The sequence below is a fragment of the Artibeus jamaicensis genome, unplaced genomic scaffold (genome assembly GCF_021234435.1).
Source record: "Artibeus jamaicensis isolate MK-2021 breed Jamaican fruit bat unplaced genomic scaffold, CSHL_Jam_final contig_373, whole genome shotgun sequence".
NCBI lineage: Eukaryota > Metazoa > Chordata > Mammalia > Chiroptera > Phyllostomidae > Artibeus > Artibeus jamaicensis.
In genome coordinates this window covers 6,642,808-6,659,719 of record NW_026521807.1, presented here as the reverse complement: position 1 = coordinate 6,659,719, position 16,912 = coordinate 6,642,808, and the positions used below count along the sequence as shown (strand labels likewise).

The 16,912-nt window shown below is 37.1% G+C and overlaps 1 protein-coding gene across 4 annotated transcripts in view; it reads right to left on the bottom strand.

Moving 5' to 3' along the window:
- XRCC4 (X-ray repair cross complementing 4) overlaps window positions 1-16,912 on the bottom strand; it is a 211,176-nt gene that overhangs the window by 1,883 nt on the left and 192,381 nt on the right. Inside the window, exon 8 of one of the 4 annotated variants that reach the window (XM_053664416.1) lies at window positions 167-289. The exons of the other annotated variants lie outside the window; for them this stretch is intronic. Coding sequence (XP_053520391.1) covers window positions 178-289 — 112 coding nt within the window. The 3' untranslated portion in view covers window positions 167-177. Of the gene's footprint in view, window positions 1-166; window positions 290-16,912 lie in introns of those variants that run through there. 4 annotated transcript variants of the gene reach the window in all.

Sequence of the window (16,912 nt, the reverse complement as noted above, 5' to 3'; positions counted from 1 at the left end):
GACTGTTAACTGGTCTTAAAAACCAGTTTAAAAAAAAACGTAAAAAGCTGGAGGGCAAACGGCTCAATCAGAAGGCAACTTAGGAACGAACATATGTTTATACTCTTGTGTAAATCTTGTCTGGTTCATTATGGAACCTGAATAAAACATACTTAATATTCACAAATGGAGGTGGCTTCAGGGGCAGCTATGACTAGGGCGAGTCAATCCAGCAATATTAGTAATGCTTCCCACTTGAAGGGCAGAGGAGAAGTGACGGCCACTTGGTATAGCTGAGATAGAGGGTGGGCTGGAATGGGAGTAAAAGACAGAAAACTGTACTTGAACAACAAGTAAATAAATAAATTAAAAAAAAAAAGAACAGGTCTTGAAGTCAGGACACAGAGATTTGAATTCAGGTTCATTTCTTACTAGCTATGTGACTTTTGGCAAGTCATTTAACCTAACTGGATTTATATTCTTTCACCTAGAAAACTGATGTGGTGATATTGGTCTCAGAGGTGGTCTACAGATTAAATGAGATGTTGTAAATGAAAATGCTTATAAATTCTCACAAAACATTTGGAAACTATTAATACTAGCTGCTAATATTGCATAAACCCCAGAGGAGTTCTTGCTAACAGCTTCTTTAATATAAAAGAATAACCGATTAAGAATCTCCAAACATCAAGTATGTTTTTTGGATTATGAGTATTTCAAAAAGCCTGCACCCATACTTAGCTGCAGAGGTTATTTTAAAAAGTCCACAGAGGACCCTTCTTGGCCTCACGACCACACACCATTAACCCTGTTTGGCTGACACTGGATATATGACAGGTTCTGTCTTGTCCTGAACAAGCCAAGTTTGACTATGTTCCCCTCACAGGAGTGCTAAAGTGCTAGGCATCAAGGATTGTCAAGACAACAAGCGCTACCCTCTGGGAGTGTCAATGTAAAAATTAATAATAAAGATGGACATAATTATTGTGACATAATAACACATCTAAACATATATTCCACGGGAGGATAAAATGATACAGCAAAGAATAAAAGTATGATGAACACATGCGTAAGTTTTCAATGTCAACTCAAAACACAGTAAACATTTTTCTCTGGCCCTAAATGTTTTAAGAGTTGCTTTTTCTCCTAGAAAAAAGAAAAAGAATTGAATGATTTCAATTAAAAAGTCAGATATGGAAAAACCTGTGTATAGGTTTTTTGTAGTCTACACATTGTACAACCAGAACACAAAGATCAATTTAATTTTTAAAAATTAGAATAAAGCAAAAGGACCCCTCTGAAGTGACAATTCCAAAGGAAATAGGTTCCTGGCACTCCACCTCTGATGACCATCTTCTAAAGTCAAGAGGAGTTTAGAAAGATATTGACACTTTCGTTCTCCGTGCCAAGTAGATAACAGGTGCTCAAAAAATATATTCAATGAATGGAGAAAACTGTTCTATATCCTTTATATCCCTGATAAGTCAACAGAGTAAATTTAGAGTTCTCCCCACACCAAAAAATAAGCGTAATTATTTTTATAAATAATATTTAAGACTTCTTATACATTTGGAAAAGTATTAAAAAGGTCCATTATTCTATTTTATATTATTTGTATTTTCATATTTTTACAAAAATTGAATCATTTCATACATACAATTTTCCAGCTTGATATTTGAACTCTCCAAAAATATTAGCAATGTCTTTGTATGTTGAGAATACATATCTACATTCATTGTTAATTTTAATTTGGTTATACTGACCATTGACCACTGACCACTGATAGATATTTGGCTTGGTTCTATTTTTCAATGATCTTATAAGCAACACAACAATTAGTATTCTTACACATGTCTTAGCGTAGTTACATGGAATTACATAATTTCATGAACATGCTTATTCCAAGAATTCACGCTTAGATGTAAAATTTGAAAAAAAATTACTCAAAGAACCTGAATCTACAGTCTTAATAGAGAGTGAGCTAAACAAGTAACTTGAAACTTGAGAGTTCCTGTGTGTCTAATTAAATAACAACCATTAATTATAGCCCACTTTAAATTCTAATTATTCCATGAAGCTTTTTTTTTAAATCTTTCCACCTTCAGGCTGATTTTCCTTTCCTTTTCTTTTCCTTTCCTTCTTTTTTTCTTGTTATCTTTCTTTTGGTTGTGCAAGGAAGTGAAGTGTTTCTACTTACGCCTTCACCTTGTCCAGAACTCCTTGGAATGTGCCATAGTTTTTTGATTCATTCATTTACTGACGGGCACTTAGGCTGTTTCCAGCACTTGGCTCTTGTAAGTTGTGCTGCTATGAACATTGGGGTGCACAGGTTCTTTTGGATTGGTGTATCAGGGTTCTTAGGGAATAATCCCAGCAGTGGCCAAAGATCACTGCTCACTTTTATTTTTCTTTTTTTTCACTGATTACTTAAAAAAAATCATTTCAGAGTGGTTAGAAATGACAAGATTCCTAGTGAACAGGTTTCTCTCCTGGCTTCATATAAATAAGCCTGATGAGTAGAGATTTTTTTTTCCTGCTAAAAGAGGACAGGAAAAGTCCCTATAGGAGACTCCTTTATTACTTTCCCTGACATTAAGGAAAGATAGAGGTATATTACAGAGACCTTTGGACCACACCTCATCTTCTCCCTCACCTTCTCTCTCTCTTTTTTTAAATTGACTTTGGCTTTATAGTTAGAGAAGTCAGTTTCTACTTTAATTTAAAGACTTTTTCCATTATTTGCTAGTCCTTGCTAGTAGACTTTATTCTTAGTGTTCTCATGATTACCTGGTCCAGTTAATCCCTCTGCTCACAAAGTAGCAAAGTTCTCATCAGTACCATCCTGTGCTGTGGGTGCCCTCTCTCCTCCCTCTGTTGAATATTAATCCGTCCCAAATCCTCCCTGAATGTTCTTCTAGGCTTTTCATGGAATGATAGGATGACTCTGCAGCTGGCACTTTTGAGGAGTCAGACTGTTTTATAACATCATCAACATCATGTAACTTTTATATAAAGTTAGTGTCCTGTAACTGATACAAAGAAAGAACAAACTAAAAAGCCGTTTCTTCACAAAGAGTACTAATCACACTTGGTGTTACCGGTGAGCACAAAGACGGTCACTGCTCACATTCTGAGAGAGGCTCCGCCCGTGTTAAAGAGACACATCAGAAAGAGCTTGGAGCCCCGGAAGGAGGAAGATGGAAATCATCCATGAAATTCTGTAGGTTTTAAATTTGAACTTAAAAGATGTATTTTTCAGTTGATTTAAAAAATAACCATCTGTAAAGTAAAACTAAGCTGTATAGGGAGGTAGAATGTTTTTAAGAAAAATTACTGTATCTCACAACTGGTAGTGATTCTCTAAGTAACTGACGCAGCACTGCCAAGGAGAATGTATTTTAAATGCTCAGAACGACTGGAGAAGGGCCAACCTAACCTCTTGCCTTGGAAAAGTTTAATACACATAGGGTATTTTGATTCCAAAAAAAGTTCAAATGTCACTACTAAACTTTTACTTATCACACTAAAATATGGGAAGTGATTTCAGGGCAGAAGAGAATAGTGCAACTTTCGGGTTTCATCCAAAGTTATGAAACTAAATTTTCTGTATTACCTGCTCTTCTGAAGTTATTTTTGGTATTGAATCAAATCAAATAAATATTCCTTAGGGTGAAATAGTTACTACTAATGCAAACATTTGCTTAAAAGAGATAATAAATTTCCCTAATTACTTCTTAAGAATCGTAGGGTTTCAAATACAGAAATTCTAAATTCTGTATCCTAGTAAAAGCAAGCAACAACAAAATTACTAATTCTTTAGTATATAAAGTAGTACATGCATATTACAAAGACTTCAAAAACTTCAGAATAGAAAAAATAAAATAAAAAGTATCCTTTGTCCATTCACCTGTTGATAATTTACTATATGTATCTTTATTTCAATCAAAATTCTCTTGACAGTTTATTCAAGGTTGCTAATGTATCACTGAGAATAACAGCCAATACTGCAGGTACTGCGATAAGCTCCTTATTTGTGGAATTGTCATAATAACACTATGTCCTGTTATGGTCTCTATTTTCCACATGAGAAACGAACCCTTTAGATATCCCAGCAGTGACTGGGTTGAGCAACTCACTCAACCCAAGTTCTCACAATGTATGAATGGCCAAGTCAGGGCGCCTCCCCCATGTTCTCACCCACTGCCTCCCGCCCATTTTCACTTTGTCTCCATGTCTCTCCCTTCATTGTTACATGCCCAAGTTCTGTCTACCCTTGAAGCCTCAGCTAAAGTGCCAGATCTCTCATGACATTTGCCTTGAATTCTGCCTCTTTTGAGATCTCATACCACACATCATTACAGACTTATTCTAACATAAAGCAAATTAATTCTCCTCAAAACAACATGGCTGTATGTGTTACCTGGGTAATTATAATGTTTGAAATTGAAAGCAGGGTCACTTATAGCAAATATTTCTTAAAGTGGAAAATGTGTTTAACATCAGATTATAAACTCTATTTTTTCTTACAGTCATTAACATCACCATCTTGATTGACAACACTTAGCCAGCATCTGAAAGTGAATTATGCTCCACTGGACATTGTCTGCACAATATTAAATTGACATGGTCACTGCCCTCTTTGAGCTTACAATCTAAAACAGATGTCATGGTCTAAACAAACATAAAAAGAGATAAAGGCGCCTACATACATCTGTTCAACAACTGAAACACTGCATGAAATGCTTATATTATATTCCAATCACAGCGAAAGTGTTGTGTGTGTGTATGTGTGCAGAAAATTGAAATGTTCATATGCAGGGTCGAGGCAAGGATTTTTCAAATGCAGGCTTGTCTGTACAAGAAGGCGAGAGTGCACATCTGTGCAGTGGGGACTTTATGAGAAGAATACAGATGTCAATCACCACAGAATAACCACTGTACACATGTGAACCAGATGCTTCCATGTAAAATAACCCAGGGTGTTTCACAGATGAATCACTGAAAACGTAATTACACATCAGTCCTAGTTTATTAGTAACAGGTTCACTTATGTGGAAGCCATATGGTACTATCCATCCTGAAGGAGTGGAAAATATAAAAACTGGTACTTTGAGAGGTTCAAATATAAACTTTTCTGCTGCTGAGTTGCTATATTATCCTTGTGGTGGGGTAAGTGATAATTCTATGTGTTCAGTCAAATGTCTTTGGAGAGATGTCTATGGCTGCCTCTTATTAATGAAGATTGTGCCAGTGAAGTTTACACTTTATCTTCTCTTTTACAAAGGATTTTACTCCAACAGAAAAGAAAATGTTTAGTGGTCATGCAACTCCTACAGGTCTAATTAATGACTATGAGGGTAAATATTCATTTCTAATACCTCAGAATGTGAGCTCATTCTTAAGTTGTTACAAATGTTATCTTCTGCATAGAGTTTAAATGTTGACTCAGTGTATACAGATTCTCTGCATATCAACAAAGCCCATGTAAAAACTGTCAGGAAGTATCAGTGTTTTACGACACTGATCCTCTGAGTTCCAAGGGTTGCTAGCCTGTGTTTCATAAAGCTGTCTACCTATTTACATAATTGATTTGCTTGTTTTCTTCATGTGTCGGAGCACTGTCTGACAAGCAGAAATGGAACTCCTTAGTTAACAGCACAGGCTTTTAAGAGGAGTTTAGTTTTCTGCTTCAAAGAGACTCCTTAAAACAAAGAAAACCAGCAGGCCCAAGTCTACTTCTACAGAACACTTTGGCTGGAAAAAGACAGTAGGAGGGCACAGGCCTTCAGAGGCATTGGGAGTCTTGGATCCGACCATCCCTGCCGTACTGTCAGGCCGAGGCAGGGTCAGTTCATGCACAGACTCCCCAGGCCCTTGGGACATGATACTGAGCAGTATTTTAATGCTTTAGCCCTGGACTTGGCTTTTGTTTCTCTGACTACAAAGTCAAAAAATGCCTTGATAGGTTGATTTACTGTCTTCCCTTTTCCCTCTATTCTTAAAATATGCTCTTACCAGAATTTAAAGAGACGCCCCCAAACCTGTTACTTTAAATCACTTTTCAGTGGTTTCAATAATTTAAAAATAGTTTCATGCTATTCTGATACATATAATATACATATAACATGTAAATACACATACTAAAAAGGATCATAGTACATCAAGCTCCTGCATTGCTACTACCACTTAACTTCACTTAAGAATACAAAATTACCTACATGGTTACACTCCAAGTGCTTCTCCTCCAAACCGCTTCCCTTGCCTCCACACAGAGGTATAAGCCTATCCTACACCATGTGCTAATCATTCCTTCATCTTAGAAAGAATGTTTTTTATGCATATGCATATTCCTAAATAATATACTGTATAAATACTGCTTTAATTTTGAGCTTCATAGAAATGCAATCGCACAAGGACTAGCCTTCTGTGACTGGCTTCTTTCACTCAACATGAAGTATGAGTCATCCGTCTCATTCACTCTCACTGCTGTATAATATCACATTGTGTGGTTTTTATATATGTCTGTGTGTATATATATAGCTAATACAAACAACGCTGCCCTAATTCAGGGTACTGTAACTCAGGAAAGGAAGCAAAGGTCCGAGATCTAGGCTCCTGCCACCGTTGGCTGTGTCGCCCACCAGGCAGGATCTCCAATTAATCCAAAGCCATGTGGCACCTTCTCATGGTCCACTGGCAATAGTTCTTTGTACCCATTTTCCAGGCAAAGTCTCTCCTGCTTCCCAGGCCATGTGGCGAAAGGGAGCACCCCAAAGCCATGAGTGGGCCTCTTCTACCAGAGCTGCAGGGGTCTGCACTCTGGCCAAAACCGCATGGACCTCCCCACAAAGCTGCAGAGAGGGGAGGGTCGCCACTCTGGCAAGGCTGGGTGGCACTCTCTCCTTCACATGGCTGCAGGGGTCCCCACTCTGGAAAAAACTCGTGGCTCTCTCCTTTCTTCACCAAAACCACGAGGGGGTCTGCACTCTGCCAGAAGTGCGTGGCTCTCTCCCTGCACTACCACAGCCCTGTGATTCACTCTCCTTTAATGGCTGCCGTGTCTGGGTTTTAAATTCCCGCACCTGTGCTCCTTTGCAGCCCCATTTCTGACTGCTCCTACAATCAGCTATACTTGCCAGCACTCCCATATTATTCCAAGTTTACTTGGCTGCCACTGTGAGTCTGGGCAGGTATGGCCCCATGTCATGGAGCCAATCAACTTCAAGCTCTCATGCAGGCACCGTAACTCAGGGGAGCTGCCCCCAGTCTTGGGTGGAAGTCACTTCCATCCCGCTGGCTCAGAGCACGACCACAGCGATTTAACATATCTGTGAAACCAGTTAAAGGTTATAGACAAGTTAAATGACCATGTCAGAGGTTAGCTGCAAAGCCAGTGCTGTACAAAACAGCTCTCAGTGGCCCTGCTCCATGTGTCCCTTCCCCAACTCACACACGTGAGGGGGAGGGGTGAGGACATCTTATATGTCTCTCCAATATTTCCTAGACACCTTGAGTTCTGGACCCCATTCCAAATGCCTTTTTGGGGCTCCCCTCTTGGCTGCACCCTGTTACAATAGTTTCTATGCTTTAAAAAGTACATTGCTAGACTTAGTTTTCCAATACTGTTCAGGATTTTTGTACCTATATTCAGAAACAAAAGTGGTCTGTAACTTTCTTTGTCAAAGTCTTGCTTATCTTGTTTGTTTTTGGTTCTGGAATCAAGGTTATACTTAGCCTTAAAGTATTAGTTGTGAGTATTTTCCCATTTACTTTGCCAGAAAAGTTCAATAAATTAAACTAACTTGTTCACTGAAAAACCCTCAGGCCTTTCCTCTAAAAAGGATTTGTGTGTTTTCCTTTTTTCCCCTGAGCAAGAGGCATCCCCTAGGGGTACGCAGGCCGAAGGCAGCCTTCCCAGTGGCTGTGCTCAACTGGCATTTTTATCTCAGGGCAGCCCCGCTTTCCAGTTTGTTTCCTCTTGTAGCAAGGTGCCTGCTTGGCCTCAGCTTATTGTTCAATCTTAAAGAATTACAGTAACTTCAAATGCAGATTGTGTGCTCTAAGGGAGGAAAATATAAATATAAATATAAATATAAATATAAATATAAATATAAATATAAATAGAAATAGAAATAGAAATATATATCATTTATGCAGAGCTTAGCTGCATTGTAATGAAAGGATCCCTCAGAACATCTGGGTCGCAACAGTGTCAGGGAGAGGCTCAGCGGTGTTAATTTAATATGTAGTGTTCTGCGCTGCAGGAAGCACCAAGTTTGGAGGCAGGTAAGGCTGCGTTAAAGTCATGGATCTGTCACTTTAGTGACCATGTGATTTTGAGGAAGTGTGAACTTTTCTGAGCCTGTGTCCTCTTTAAATTGGGATACTAACTCCTACTTTATGTGGCTGTTCAAAAGTATATAAAAAAGTTTAACTGACATATATTAGACACTAAGAGTCAGACACTGTTAGATGTGCTTATACGTATTAACTCATTTAACATTCACAGTAGCCCTATGAGGAAGTATTATTATCATCTCCTCTGCACAGCCGTGTAAAGCTAGAGAATGTTAAGAAACTTGTCCAAGGTCATAAAACTAGTAAGTGAAGGAGATGGGATTTGAATCTACAGTCCAGGTCTATTGTTAAAAAAATAGTGTGTTATGACTTGCAGCATTAAATCATATAAGTTATGTTAAAAGTCTACCATAGTATCTGGCACATAGTAAGTACTTTAAAATAATAGCTAAATTTTGATAATAATAACTAGTTATTAATAGTAAAATAATTTATAAGGCAAATGGATAAAGAAATTTGATATTTACATCCACACCTACAGTACTACTCATTAAAAGCAATGAAATGCACAGTTCTACATGGAAGAATCTCAAGTGCATAAGATTACATGAAAGAAGTCAGACTCAAAATGACTACATACTGTATGATTTTATGTGCATTTTGGAAAAAAAGCAAAACTATTGGGACATATCAGTGATTGCTAGAGCTGGGTGTGAAACAGAGGACTGACTACAGACGGACATGAAAAGCCTTTCTGGCATGTTGGAAATGTTTCCCAGCTTGATTATATGTTTGCCAAATTCATAGAACTTCACACCTAAGAACCGTGAATTTTGCTTTATATTAATTATATGCCTGTAAGTAAAATAAACAAAAAAGTATCAACCTTTCCCCTGAAAATATATTTTTAAGCTGTATTTTGTCTTTAATTAACATAACAGTCATGCCATTATTTTTAAATCTACTGACTTAAAAACATATAGTGTATTATTAATTGTGAAGTCAATATCCATGAAACAGCAATGAGCTCCTTATCAATCCCCTAAGAATGAAGAAAAGCAATTAAGAAAGGGGCTTGCTGGTTTCCAAGTTTCACGGGATGCTTCATATGCTTCTTCAGATTTTCTTTTTCTTTCTACACTTTTAAAGAAATAGATCATAAGCTGCTTTCTGGCAAGAATTAGTTGCTATAAGACCAAAAGAAGTGTAACCGTGTGGTACTAAAAGCTCAAGTTATGCAATGGCAAAATTACACTCGTCAAAGCAGAACCTCAGGAAATAAACCACATTGTAGTTCAAAATGGAAGACTGGAAAATGTGATGTCAGTAGAACATGTAGATCCAAAATGGGTTTTCCCATACAGAATATTAAATGTGAAATGGCTTGAGCTTGGTTGGAAGGATTACTTAATTTCTTTCAATTATGCTTTAAAAAATTAGAGACAGATTCTATTAAGAGGAGTAACTAAATAAAATGCAATTTGGAGGAAAACTGCCTATTAGTAATAAGAGAATCTGACTAAAAGTAGGTAAAGTTACAATTTGTAAAAGTACAGTAAGCTCAACTATGTGGCATCTTTGATTACAAGTCAGAAACATTTCCAGCCCCAATGAGAAAGGGAAATGTTGACCTTGAAATTAAGTCATAGAAGGGAGTACAAGAGAAAATGTCTACCACGTCAGAAAAGATGGTTCTGTTCTACATTGTGGTAAGAAGCCCCTTTACCAAAAAAGAAGAAAAAAATCACTTGAGGAGTTTCCATTTTATCTGTGAAAGAGGCAAAAAGTGGGGAGACAGCCCAGTCTACATGATCACCCAAGACTCACATCAACCTTCTGAGTTCCCCATAGGTCTATTTTCAAATGATGTTTAGTCTGACTTTACAGAGTGGGCTTCTTTTTTAATTTAGATGGCAGCAACAGGCACGCTATCTGAGTCAGTCAAAATCTTTGCTCTCCTGCGGTACCCACCTGATTGCGCAGGGTCAAACTAGACACCACCTTAGCACAGTCGTACAGCCAATCACCACGGCACACTGTCTTCTTCCTAGAGCAATAAAATCTGCATTTTCCTTCTTCCAACCATGTGAAAAAGCTACAGGAAGAGCAAAAGCCTGCTGTTTGTGCTGTAAAAAAACATTGATAAAGATAGTCTACTGTGTCTCTTACATCTGTTATGTTGGAGCAAGGGTAAGTTCTAATTCTAAATAAACTAGCCCAGTGCCACAGATCCAACTGCAACTTTTGTAAAATTCACATTGGTATAGTGGCTGATTGAACTAGCAGTTATTTTTCAACCCAGTTTCCCTAGTATTGTTAAACGGTGGCAAACAGAAGTAACTTTTTGTCTAGAGAGCAGCAGAATGATTGAAATGCCATGGTTAGGCTGAACAGAAAACGAGAGAGAGAGAGATGAAGACAGAATAAGAAATTCCTGTTAACAGAGTAGCCAGTGGGTACAACTTATAAAAAAATCCTTGAAAATTAACTGAAAAATATGTGTCTATATAAATAGGCGGTATCACCAGTGTGCATAAAATACTTGGATATCTGGTTACAAAACTGAGTGAGAAATAGTATTTTTAGAATACTCATAGAAAACTTTTGGATTACAGGAAAATGAAAAATAGAAATTGTAAAATATTTAAAATGAATCTTGCCCTGGCGGGGTGGCTCAGTTGGTTGGAGCATCATCCTGTGCACCAGAAGGTTAAGGGTTCGACCCCCAGTCTAGGCATGTATGGAAGCAACCAATCAACGTTTCTCTCTCACATCATGTTTCTCTTTCTCTCACCCTTCCTCTCTCTCTAAAATCAATAAAAATGTATCTTCATGTGAGAATTTAAAAGTAAATAAAATGAAGCTTTCTATAAGTGAATATTAGTATATGTGTTGCTCCTAAAGCTTACCATACTATTGTACTATTATCCCAAATCATACGTATAGGGGAAACACTATTCTCAAAGGAATAATGAGAGGATTTCCCAAACTATGTGACATCTATCATTTACACATAATTATTGTACATATGAATACAATACATTAGAGTTTATCACTAGAAAAGCTCTCTTGGACCATTTATCGAAACAAGCAAACGAACAGAATATTGCCATCTTTGTAGATGACTTCTAGTACCTCTTTCAGTCTGTGTCTATTTGCATATAAAGCAATGATTTTTGGACTCTTTTCAGAGGCAATTATCTCATAAAACCCTCTGCCAAAATAATACATGAGGTGAGACCTCCTGGACCAGCTGAGTGTGCAAACCTATTTTTAACTGGGGTGTAGACATGGTTCAATTTACTGAGTGCTGGGCCAGAAGCCAGAGAGACCTGGGGCGGGCTTGTGCGCTCCATGGCTCTGAGGTGAGCTGGAGATGCCAGGTGAATACGGCTAAAATCTCATTTAAAAATTCTTATTCTTTAGTGCTTTGGGAAGTGCCAATATTTGACCTCTTTCCTACAAAACTAAAAAGTCTGACGATGCCTAATGCCGTGAAGGGTGTGGGAATGAGATTATCAGTATCTAGTAATCAGCTAATCCGATTTCTTGGCTCTGGAAAAAGAATCAGAAACAACAGGTGCCTTTTTACTTTTACTTTCCTTGTGTGTCCTGGATAAACGAATTGTCTTTTGTAATTGACTTGTTTCCCCTTCTTTGTTCTCATAGCCAAATCACTGACGACTGCTGCATGTCATAGAAAATCTCCATCTGATTTATAACATTTTTTTACCATTCTCTCTTTCAGATACTTAGATCAAGTTTGAAAATAGGTTTTAAAATTCATCCAAATTCTGTCCAGTCTACAAAATTCCTGGGGGTCCCCAACATAGTATCAGATGTTCTGTTCAGGCATCCTCAGTACTTCCAATGTTTAATTTTGACAAAAGAACACAGAGAAATGACCTCTTTCTATTTTTTACTTGGCCAAAAATTTCTAGGCAAAATTCTTATAAATCCAAATAAAATGGAAAAAGAGAAAAGAAATATTTTTATCAAAATTGTTGCCTTAGTTTCATTACAATCTGAAGGGCTGGTAATTATTTGTATATCTAGAACCAATAATCTCTCTTTCCCTAACTCATTAAACCAGGGCACTGTTAAGATGCTTCAATCAAAATTTCCATGCAGGAACTTCTTCAAAACCCTCAGCTTCTGGCAATGACAACATATAATAATTATTCTTTATACTTTTGTAACAATGGAATATTTCTTTGTCTTATTTGTAGTGTATATGATATTACTCTTTCCAAGAATGCTTTGTAGTCTTACGCTCTTTTTTTTATAAATATGACTAATTAAATTTTTAAAAATCCATGAAAACATTTTAGAGCTGAGTATTTCCTGAAAATATGCACTTCGACATACAGTTTTGGATTATAACACTTGCCATACTTTTTGTTTGTTTGTTTCTGCATTTTTGCATTCTCTTTCTGGCTTGGAAAACTCTTATTTTTACTTCAAGCCTCAGATCAGATCCTCCAAGTAGCTGCACAGAACTCGATCTGCTGGAGTTAAAGCTCCAGCCCTGTATCACACCTCCTCTCCCACGTCCCTCCAACAGGGCTTCCACTGAACCAAATTATTAGTTTTGCTTGTCTCTTTCACTAAATGTTGAGTGTATAGTCAGTTCCTATGACTGCTGTAACAAATTACCACAAACCAGGTGACTGAAAACAGCACACATTTGCTTTCTCACAGTTCTCGGGGCCAGAAGACCACAGTTGGTATCACTGGGCCAAAACCGAGGGGTCAGTAGGGCTGGCTCCCTCCATATCGGCCAGGGTCAATCTGCCCCTTGCTTCTTCCAGCTTCTGGAGATTGCAGTGCTCCCTGGCTTGGAGTTGCACTACTCTAATCTCTGCTTCTATGGCACCATTGTCTTCTCTCTTTTTCTGCCTCTGTCAAATCTCCTTGTACCTTCACTTATAAGGATACATGTAATTGCATGGGGGCCCACATCAGTATTCCAGTATAATCCTAAAATAATCTCAAGAACCTTAACCTGATCATATCTACAAAGTTTTTGCCATATACAGTAACAATCCCATGTTCCAAGGATGAGGACATGAACATTTTAGAGGACAACTATTCAGCCTGCCGCACTAAGTGAAGGGGGTTATCTTACTCATGTCCTCAGCATATCTGGCAGGGAGAAGATGCTACATAACTGTGGAATAAACAAATATATACCTAAGTTCACTGAGGTTTTAATGGCATAAGAGTCATGCAAAATTATGAGTTTATAGTGTTCAGTAGAATTCAATATTAAGAGAAACTGACTAGAGGCTTTAACAGGCTAATAGTAATGTTTTTTTGTGGCCATATATTGTAAATAACTGAATTTATTTTATATTTGGGCTCCCATTCACCATCTAACAATATTAAAGAATTATGCAGACATTAAAGAAGGCAAAAGTTCTCTAGTCAGCATAATATACAAATAATTAAGCAACTGTTGAATGTGAAAACATAGAGTATACAGTAAAATAAAAAAATAGCTTAAAAGTACAAGCTCATAATTTTTACAACTAAAACAATAAATCATATATTTGTGGTTATTATTAAAAAATTTTATTTAAAAAGCATGGATACTATTTTCCACAGTGGCTGCACCAGTCTGCATACCCACCAATAGTGCACTAGGATTTCCTTTTCTTCACAACCTTGCTAGCACTTGTTTGTTGATCTGGTTTGTTGATGGCCATTCTCACTGGTGAGAAGTGGTTTCTCACTGCAGTTTTAACTTGCATCTCTCTGATGGCTTGTGATGCTGAGCATTTTTTCACATGCCTATGGGCCCTCTGTATGTCCTCTTTGGAGAAGTGTCTGTTTAGGTCCTATGCCCATTTAAAAAATATTTATTTACTTTAGAGGGGAAGGGAAGGAGAGAGGGAGAGAAATATCAGTGTATGGTTGCCTCCTGTGCATCCCCTGCTGGGAACTGGCCTGCAACCCAGGCATTTGCCCTGACTGGGAATCAAACTGCGATCCTATGGTTTGCAGTCCCGCGCTCAATCCACTGAGCTACAGCAGCCAGGGCCTATGCCCATTTTTTATTTGGGTTGTTTGTCTTCCTGGAGTGGAGTTGTATGAGTTCTTTATATATTTTGGAGATGCTCCTACCCTTTGCAACAGCATGGATAGAACTGGAGAGCATTATGCTAAGTCAAACAAGCCAGGTGGTAAAAGACAAATACCATATGATCTCAACTATAAGCGGAACCTAATCAATAAAACAAAAAAGCAAACAAAACATAACCAGAGACATTGAAATAAAAAAACAAAATGGATAGTAACCAGAGGGGAAGGGGTAAGAGAGATAATGGAGGAAAATAGGGGAAGAGTCATCAAGGAACATGTATAAAGGACACGTGGACAAAGCTGAAGGAGGTAGGATTGGGGGTGAGAGGCAGGGGTGGGTGGGGTGAAGGGAGTGGAGAGGGGAAAATGGAGACAACTGTACTTGAACAACAATAAAAAAATCCTAGATACTAGATAATAAATTAAATATTCACTAACTCATAGAAATCAGTTGGATCTCCTAGATACTGAATGTGAATGTTTCCAGTGAATGTTTAGCTGGTTCCGTAGTAGTGTTGTGCCCTTTTGTTGCGATTTAATGAAGGGTAATGAGGGACAGTACCACAGCACAGTGCAACTTCTCTGCATCCTGACAGTGAACAGTAATAAATGTCCTGATGTAGGCCCTTCTTCAGGGAACACTACATCTCTGCAATTCTATTGTGTTCCTACACGTATTCCACAATCTCAGTTAATTCTATGAAATAAGTCATTCATACTTGTGCCTGTAGGGTGGACATATCTAATTCACTTGCATACTTGATGAGACATCGGGTTGCTTGTATGTTTGTTCTCCTACTGTACATGAAAGTAACAGCAATTTGAAAAATAAAAAGTTAACACATTAACCTTATTAATCTAAGTTGTAGCTTCATAGAACAGAAAAGACTACCAAAAATCCACCTACATTTTTCTGTATTAATAACATTAAATATTTCCATCAAGGAGGGGAACCTAAAAGCTCTGCTGACACTTATTGTCAAGAGAGTTAGAGATTTTCTTGATGTATACTGCTATGTCACTCTAAACTATCTGATGAAATTTGTGGCAAATTTTGTAACACTAAAAAATTGAAGTGAAACATAAACGTTTATTGTAGTCATATGGATAAAAATTATTGTTTACTGAATATTCAAACAATACTATCTGTTGAAAATTGTTACCATCTATATAATTTCATTTACTATTTATTCCTATTTTGGACACAGAGAATGAAGAATATTACACATAACAAATTCACTAACAACTAGAACTTTTAAAATGCAATTACAGATTTTCGTTCACTAGGCTATTGTACCTAAAATTGGTGTTAAAAGGTAATTATCAAAGTATAGAATTACATCACTTTTACTTTTTATTAGAGCAAGAGATATAATTTATTTATTTGACTGGTATGTTTTTTTTAAACTGGTGTCTACCATGTGTTATGATTATGCTTTTTAAAGAAACATACAGGGTGGTACAAAAGCAGGTTTATACTTGTGAGTATGTAAAACAGAGTTTATTCTTGTATTATTATTCATTAACTATTATAGTACTTGCCATATGAACTGTAAACCTACTTTTGCCCCACCCTGTATATTAAAGTAACATTTACTAAATGAAAAGTCTCCAGTGTTAAAAAATATATGATTATAAAATAGAGATATCTGAAGCAAGGATGTGATTAAATAATAATTAAATACTATTGATGAGGAATATGATTTTATTTAATCTTATGTTCTTGTCTTGATAGAAGATGTCTAGCAATTCTCTACTCATAAAGGTATTAGTAAGAAAGAAAATACTATCTTTATGAAACTGGTATATTAGTGAATAAAATAGACAAATAAATTATATTTAATAAAATATTAAAATAGACAAATAAAATATTATATTTTAGGAATAAAATGCTCAATGGAGATTTAAAAAGAAACTAGACTGGGAGTAGAATGGGGTCGCAATATTAAATAATATGATCAGAGATGGTCTTACTGAGAAGATAAAATGTACGCTAAGAGGTGAAGGGGAGCAAATTAATTTCTAAAGGAAGAACATGCCAGGCACAGGAATGCTTGTGCAAAAGCAGGACTACAACTCATGTGTTTGAAGAATGTGTAAGAAGCTGGTGTGGCCGGGGAGGAGCGAGCAAGTGGGAGAATAAAGCCTGAGCTAAACGGTAAATGGGGCAGATGGCAACTCAACATAAATATCCTGCAGCAGTCAACTGGTGACAGGCATCATGGGAAATCTGAACACTGAGATATACTTTGGAGCCATTGCCAAAGATGGGTTAAATCTAAATGTGTTGGAATTAAAAGATCTCAGTGGACAGGGAAAGACTATGCATACAACATGATCACATTTGTGTATATTAATATGTGGTCTTCTTGTCAGAAATAAAATGCTTTCCAAAAAGATGCACAAGAAAGAGATAATAGCAATAAACCTTTAGAGAGAAGGCCCAGAGGTGGGGTTGAGTATGAGAGAGGCTTTAGGCTTCTACTCTTCATTTTATGCACATCTATCCCACTTTTTAGCCATCTCTATGTTATTTTTACTTTAAAAAGAC